The sequence below is a fragment of the Gavia stellata genome, chromosome 21 (genome assembly GCF_030936135.1).
Source record: "Gavia stellata isolate bGavSte3 chromosome 21, bGavSte3.hap2, whole genome shotgun sequence".
Classification (NCBI taxonomy): domain Eukaryota; kingdom Metazoa; phylum Chordata; class Aves; order Gaviiformes; family Gaviidae; genus Gavia; species Gavia stellata.
This window is the reverse complement of record NC_082614.1, coordinates 4,836,551-4,844,401: the sequence shown is the minus strand read 5'-3', so window position 1 is coordinate 4,844,401 and position 7,851 is coordinate 4,836,551. Positions and strand designations below refer to the sequence as shown.

The window sequence follows — 7,851 nt, the reverse complement described above, 5'->3', positions numbered from 1 at the left end:
TGGGACGCGGGAGAGCAGCGGCAGGTTCCCGGCTGCCCCGAGCCCTGCCCCGCGGCAGCCGCCCCATCCCCTCCCGGGGCTGCCCGACGGGGCCGGGAGCCGCCCGGGGGCGGGCGGCGGCAGCGTTAGGACCCGGCAGCGGCTGCGGGGCGGGGGGGGGGAAGCGCAGCCCGGCGGTTGTTTACCGCGGAGGGGAGAGCCGGGGCAGGTCTCGCCGCGGCGCCGAGCGGAGCCGAGCTGCGCGGCCGGGCTGGCGGCGGCTCCTCGCCCTCCGCGCCGAGGATGCTGCGCGGGGGCCCGCGGCGGGCAGCGGCGCTGGGCGCCGTGCTGCTGGGCTCGCTGCTGCTGGCGGCTGCCCGGGGTGCGGAGGGTGAGTGCTGGCCCGCCCGCCGCGGGGGGCCCGGCCCGGCTTTGTTGTGGGGGACAAAGCCCGGTCTCGGGGGGGGGGGGGGGGCGACCCCCTGGGCAGGGCGGGGGGGGCCGGCCCCGCATCCGCGGGGGACGGGCTGGGGAGCGGCCCGGGGCGGCGGGGGCTGCCCGGCCCGTCCGCATGGCCTGGCCTCGTCTCTCCGCAGAGTGCCTCCGCGGCAACGGCGCGTCCTACCGCGGAAGCCGGCGAGTGGCCTCCGGCGGCGCCCCGTGCCTCAACTGGCTGGCGGTGCGGAGCGGCCCCGGCGCCGCGCTCCCGGCAGGTGGGTCCGGGGGTCGGGCAGGGAGCGGGGAAGGCTGGGGGAGCCGGCGGTGGTGGATATCGGGGGAACGGGGTGCTGGGGGCGCCAGGGCCGCGGCGGTCCCCGCGCTGACGGCCCGGTACTCTCCAGCCGTCGCCGAGGACCACAACAGCTGCAGAAACCCGGACGGCGACGCCGCGCCCTGGTGCTACATCCGAGGCGCCGACGGAGTCCCCGAGCGGAGACCCTGCGACATCGCCCAATGCTCAGGTAGGAGCTGCCCCAGCCGGCCCTGCTTCTCCTCCTGCCCTCCTCGGGGCATTGCCCTCCCCGGCCTGCCTCCTGCCGCTGGGGGTTGGGTTTGCCACCAGGGTGGGGTTCGCCCTGCGCACCAACAAGCCCGGGCTATGGCAGCACGTACTGCCCTCACCCAGGAACCCAGGGCTCCCCTCCGGCCCTCCCCTGTGTGTGCTCTTCTGCCTCCCCGCTGTGCTTTGCTCCACCCCTAGAGCTTTTCCATTAGTGCCAGAAAAGGCCTGTGCAAAGCCCTGGCCCCCCTCCTCATTTCACTAGTCACTATAGAGCTCTTTAGCTGTGTTGGAAAAGGCTGAAGTCTGGGCATCTAGGAACTGCAGAGATGTTGGTAGACCATTACTGTGGGACATGTTACTGCTGTCTAAACAAGTGTCCTGCTGCTGAATGAGTGCCAGGGTGAATTTGGGTACAGGCTGGGGGAAAGAACTTGGGAGAAAATGAGAACTGAAGGGAGGACAGAAATGGAAACCCCCAAACACTGGATTTCTCCTGGATAGTCAGGGTAGGAAACAGTTTGCCAAGAGAAGAACTGGAGCGGAAGCCTGTTTTAGGGAGAGGAGGTGTTAGTATTGACTGAGGCCAAAGTAACGACTTGGTTTTTTTGAACTGTTTACTTATTTCTGAGCCCCTCAAGATTTACGCACTCCACTGTCCCTTGGGATTGCTATCCTTGCATGTAAACACTTTGCCACATGCACCCTCCCCTTTTCTTCACTTTGCTGGTTTTTTTGCCTGCTTTTCCCTGAAGATGAAGGAAAACAAATGCTCTGTTGCCAAGACCCTTTCTCAAAACAGTCCTGCAGCTTTGGGATCAGGAGAGTTACCTGACCTTTCAGCCAATACACCATTTACATGCTTAAGGGGTTGGGCTATTTTTGTGTCTCAGACTGGGCACCTTTTTATTGTAGTTGTATCCTGCAGCTCCCCTTAGTTCACCTTCTCTGGCTGACCCTACATAAAGTCACTGTGCAGCGCAGGAGACCCTGATTTCCTGTCTCTAACTCCCCCTTATGTACTTCCATTTCACATTCCACTGAGGACTCAAAATGGCTGCAAATAGAAAATCCACATGGAGTTACTGCCAGCTGTGGGGTGAGAGCCAGGTGGAGAGAGTTTTCAGGTGTGGATGCATTTCCAAAAAGTGGGGTTTTTTTGTTCAGGGACAGGTAATAGATACCTACTTTCCACTGTCATAGCTTTTACTGTGGTACAGCTTCCATTTTAACTGTGTCATAAAAGAAGGAGCTACCTTGAAAATCGTTCAATGCCGTTGATAAAAAATCCACAGGGCTGGGAAGGAGCCTGTGCTATGAGCATCCATCCTTATGCACCTTTGTTTGGGCTCTGGCTGAGGAGAAGCTTGCTGTACTTAACACTAGTCAGTGGCTGTGCTACCTGAAGTGGTGCTCTGACTTAGCCTGTCCATCATGCTAAAGGACTTCACTACATGGCTGCAAAAAGGGGCTGGGTAAGAAGAGCGTCCCCAGGTTGTTTTCACATCAGCTGGAGTCTCCTTCAGTCAAACCTTCCTCTGTCAGGAAGACTGAGGCAGAAGATAGATAAATCGGCTCCTGGGAGATTCGGGATGGAGATTCTCATCACCTTTTTTATGTCTGTTCAGCATGATGGAAGCTGCAGCCTGTATATCGATCTGTACACTAAATGAAGTCATTGTGCATCCCCTGGACTCATGCCCTGAACCTGGGTTTCGTTTTACTGTCTGACTTCTGTCTCATCTGTGGTGGTGCCTTGCACTCTTAAAATAGGTTCATGTCAAAGGAAAGTGAGGGGAAGAGTACATTTCTTGTCTGCCGTGGTAGGATTTCTGGCAACAACTTAAGATGGAACAAGTGTTTGTCAGTGTACTTTGAAGGCAGTTCAGTGATACCAGTCTAGATCTGTCCCACTCACAAGGCATGTGTTGTTTTGAAGTACTCATCAATGCTTTGTATTTTTTTTGTCTCTTTTTCCTCTCAACAGATGCTACAGCTGCCACAGCCCCAGTCCCTACAGCAGAAGTTGGTACTTCTCAGGAGGTCAACCAGGTGTTTGAACCGGCTGATACCTTGCCCTCCCGGAGCGAGGCAGCCGCTGTGCAGCCTGTCATTGGGATCAGTCAGAGAGTGCAGATGAACTCCAAAGAAAAGAAGGACTTAGGGACACTAGGTACAAACGCAGGATCATGTGATGGCTCCATTCCTGTAATTCTGGCAGGATGGATTTGTTTTGAGGCTCTGAAAGCAATGCTATGGCTGGATCTACTGCCTCTAATTTTGCCTCTTTTCTTTCTTTCTTCACAGGATATGTGCTGGGGCTGATCATGATGGTGATAATCATTGCCATCGGAGCTGGCATTGTCCTGGGATACATCTATAAGAGGTCAGTGCCTATTCTCCTTTGTCCAAAAGCTGGTGTAGGCATGAAGCAAGATATATAGAGCAGGAATGTCTGAGCACCTGCAGACCCAACCAGATCCTAATGAAAAGGCAGATAGAAGCATATGTTTTGATATGGCACATTCTGCGAGGGTTTCACTTGTCATGTTGAGGAAGGAACTATTTAAGAGTTAATCCCATTCTCCTCCATTTCACCCATCAATGTGGTATGCTGTCCTAAAGTTTCAAACTGCTCTCTTTATTTTGGGGGTTTTTTTGTGTTGTGTGCGCGCACACATGCTTTGATGTGGCTTTCTCAGATGCATCCAGGGGAGCTGAATTTTGCATAAGAGCTGGAGAGAGCAGATCCCAGGTGCCCTCACAGGAAGTTTCTTCTGTGATCAGAAAGAGAACAATCCCTCTAGCAGGCCACCTGTTCCCTTGCCTTCTCTAGTCTAGCTAGCTTTAGAAGAAAAACAATTGGCAAATTCTTTGCCACTCATGCATTATATCCTATGAAGCTGAATATCAAGCAGCACTTCTTTTTTTGTCAAACAAAGTTCATTTTACCAAAGCTCCTGTATACTTTAGGGTCAGTTTTTACTCACACTTAAGTTACGATTTGTTCAGCCACTTCACTGTGTTGGGCAGAAATGTTTCTGTAGCTCAGCAGCGTTTGAGGTAAGCGGTAATAGCAAGCAGCTTAGTTGTAAGAGACAGGGCAGGATTAACAAATAGCAGTGAATGTCGCTGCAGCAAGTGAAGGCCCAGGCTCCCTCCTCTGGGAGGGTTTGTTCTGTATTTTGGCTGTTTGACAGCAGTCTGACACAACCAAGCAGAAGGAGCCTTTTCCCAAGCTGGGACGTGTCCTTATGTAAGTGTTTATAATAAATGCCAACAGAAAAAAAAAACAGAGGGAGGAGTGTTACATAAGGGGCGAAACACAGAGCGCCGCTTGTCGAGGAATCTGATTTGAGGTGTCACTTCAGAGAATGCTGTCTAGTGTGCTGGCAGGAACGGCAGCCACTGCTGCATGCTTGTAGGCAGCTTTGAAAAGCAGCCAAAATGCTTATGTGCTGACAGGAAACCCCAGCAGCTCTGTCTAGTTGGGATCACGAGCCCCAGGAGGAGTGAGTGGTGCCTGTCCCATCTTTGGCAGGAAGAAGAAGTAGACCAATGTTGAGCTTTGTCCAAATGCAGCTTTGCTTCTTCAATCCCAGAGAGCTCACAGCAGGGCTGCAGTGCAGGTTTACTGTCTCTTTTCTTGCCTTGCTCTCAAATTTGCATGTGCAAGCTGGCAGGTTTAGGTAGGTGTGGTGAGAAACCTTTAACGGGTTTAGTAGCTTTTGGTATACAGAGCTTTTCTGGAGACAACATGTTATTAATGCCATCCATTTTTAAAGCAAGGCAGTTTTTCCTCAGTACAAATTACAGAGGTGTCGCGTCCCTTAGCAACAGGCTGAAGAGTGAGGTAGGTTAGAGGAGCTGGTTGTGGTATTAAGCTGTTCGCTTCAGCAGCACAAGGCAGGGTCAGCTCTGAAGTAAGTACTTTGAGGCGTGGCTTAATTTGCTACAGAGCTTCATTTGCCACAACAAAAGGCAGAATCTGTCACCGCCTCCAAGTATTTGTTTCTATCAGATGAAGCATGTTACGGAAGCTCTTTTTCACAGCAGTGGGCTCTGCGGTGTCTCTCTGCTCCCCTTGGCGTGCACCAGGCAGTGCTGTGGGACTATAAGGTATAAGGAAACATTTGTCAGCTCCATGGTTTGAAGGAGAAGCCTGGCCTTACAGTCATGATTTAGCTGTAGCAATGTCAGTGATTAAGCCAGTATATGAGGGAGGGACAGACTTCACGTGGCTTCTTGTTTTTTAAAGATGCTCGCGTGGGGTCCTCTGCTTACAGTAAGGAATGTTTCTGGCCCTTTGTACGTAGCTGAACCATGTTTCTTAAAGAGCAGAGTTCCCTCTTTTCTACTGTATCACCTTTACTGAGACTGCCTCTACGCAGTGGCACTCACCCCATGCACATACATGTTTTGTCTTTTTTTTTTAATCCAGGGGGAAAGACCTGAAGGAAAAGCATGAACAGAAAGTTTATGAGCGTGAAATGCAGCGCATCACTCTGCCACTCTCAGCGTTCACCAATCCTGCCTGTGAGCTTGTAGATGAGAACACAATCGTGGTGCACACCAACCAGACGCCTGTGGAGGACACACACGATGGCAGTGGCCCGCTCATGGGGCAGGCAGGTACTCCTGGTGCCTGAGCAGCTTGGGCAGGAGCGATACAGGCTGAGCAAAGCCTCCAGCTTCCCACTGTGAGTGCGGGGGTTGCGTGTGTTCATTTCTATTTTGTTTTCTTTTTGATGAAAGCCAGATGAAGGTGATGCAGAGGGACGGAGCAATGGGCTGTTCATCACGATCTGTTTGAGGGACACCATTCAGTGCATGACCAACTGGGGACTGGTGTGGTGGACCCTGCTGCTTCCTCCCACCTATCTCCATGGCATGCCAAGGAGCTGGGGGGGATGATGGGCCAGGCTCACACCTGGCCACAGATCCCATAGCCTGGAGTGTGGTCTTGGCTTCCTCTTTTTCTGTTCCTTTCCTATTGAACAGTGTGCACTGTTACTTAAGTTTCAGCCTGGAACCCCAGGAGGGAGCAGTACTGCAGGGACTGAGGAGAGCTTCACGTCAGACTTAGCTAGATAATTACACTCTGATTATAGTTCCTGTCTTTTTGCTTTAGTAGCTGAGAGCTGGAGACACTGTCCAGAATCCTGCTACTGGATCAGGTTTTTTTCCAAGGAAGAGTTTATTTGAGGGATGGCTTTGGCCAGGAGCGGTATGTTTAGCCCCAGTGTCAATTTGGAAAAACTCTTCTCAAGTTCTTGACAAATCCAGGTCTTCCAGGGCTGAGGCCACATCTCCCTTCCCCTGTGGTGCTATGTGCACAGCCACAGTTGTAGGTGTCCGGGTGGTCTGTGTCTCCTGCTCACTTACACAGATGAGGAGACCAAAGGCCAGCAGTAGATGGTTGTGGAGTGAAGAAAACAAACTGCCCTTTAGTTACCTAGAGCAGGTTGAGCACTGAGGATAGGTAACATCCTCTTCCGCATTCCCTTGGCTTTCTACAGAGCCAGCTCTGGACAGAGTGGCCAAGCCAGCTGTGGAGGTCACCCTGGCGATGATGCAGCAGCTCTTGCTCTAAGGGTAGGACAGGGCAGCTGCTCTTGCAAGATCCCAAAGTTACAGCATGGCTCCTGGCCCAGCCTCCTTCACACACACTCAGCTTGTGCAGCAAGACTACTTGCTTACAGAGCCTGGCCCTTTTAGAGAGGTTTTGTAACAACTTTTATTAGCATTTCGGGGGGTTTGGAAAGGATGGTTGCTGCAGTGTCTCCCAAATGGCACCAAGGCAAGGCCAGTTCAGGGAAACATCCATTCCCGCCTCAGGGGATTCAAGCCATTCAAGTTTTCTAGCCATCTGCTTTATAGCTGTGGGCCTAACAGGGAGCAGCAATTGGCAGCAGGGGTTTTAGTGTTAATGTTTGATTCAAAAAAAGGGAAACATTTTATTTTTAAATGCCTTTGAATACCATTTCTTTGTAAAATGTTTTAAATACCTCATTCTGAGAAGGTGCAGATTGTGCTACCTTGTATTAAAGCTTAAAAGAAACGCTCTGTAGACCTGTGTGGACTATGGCTCATCTGTACATTCCTCCTGCCAGAGCAGCAACCTTTTGCTTGTTGCAGACTTCAAATTGAGGAGACGGGAAGATGCCACTTCACTTCCCAGGCCCAAAGGTAAATCCCTACAAGCAGTGCCTCCACTCACCAGCACTGACAAGGGGCATGGAGCTTGCCTCCTTGCTGCCAGCAGCTAGTCTTGGACTGGGACACTGTTCCTGAAAAGCAGCTGTGGGTGTGTGAGCTGTGCTGACTAAGCAGGCTGGCCCGTGGGAAGATGCTCTCAGTTACAGCCCCTTCCTGCGCTGACGCAGGTCAGTTCTGCTTTGGTGCTGCTCAGCAGCAGCTCTGTCCCCCAGGGCCTTGCATTGGAAAGCATGATGGAGACAGAGCACAGCAGGTTACAGGAGGCACTGGCATAGCTAGCATTTTCAGTCAGTTGTTGCCTTAACAAATGGCCCCTTGAACTACATCTTTCAGAGTAAGAGGTTTCCAAGAACAGGCTGTATTTTTATCCCTGGATCAGAAAAGGAAAATGGAGAGAGGCTCCATGTTCTGCTGACTCCTGCCCACCCTTAAAAAAGCCCAGCAACCACCAACCAAAAGAACTTGACAACTTCTTCCCTTTCCATCACTCCAGGTAAATAGTACTATAGAGCACTTGCACTGCGTCTCTGTAGTTCTGTAAATGTGGCAGAGCCCTTTGGCTCAAGAAAGGGCGCTCTAGATGATACCTGATCCGTGCAGTTTTGATGTTGCCGTTTTGTGACAACAGTAGAAACCCCAGAAAGTTACAGCTT

At 52.1% G+C, this 7,851-nt stretch overlaps 1 protein-coding gene across 1 annotated transcript; it reads left to right on the top strand.

Annotated features, from left to right (window-relative positions):
• Window positions 1-282: 282 nt before the first annotated feature.
• On the top strand, window positions 283-7,044 carry PIK3IP1 (phosphoinositide-3-kinase interacting protein 1). Its single transcript, XM_059827743.1, has 6 exons — window positions 283-370; window positions 576-692; window positions 822-941; window positions 2,967-3,152; window positions 3,287-3,365; window positions 5,421-7,044. Exons 1-6 carry the CDS (start codon window positions 283-285, stop codon window positions 5,626-5,628), a joined length of 798 nt encoding a protein of 265 aa, XP_059683726.1. The 3' UTR covers window positions 5,629-7,044.
• The last annotated feature ends 807 nt before the right edge of the window (window positions 7,045-7,851 follow it).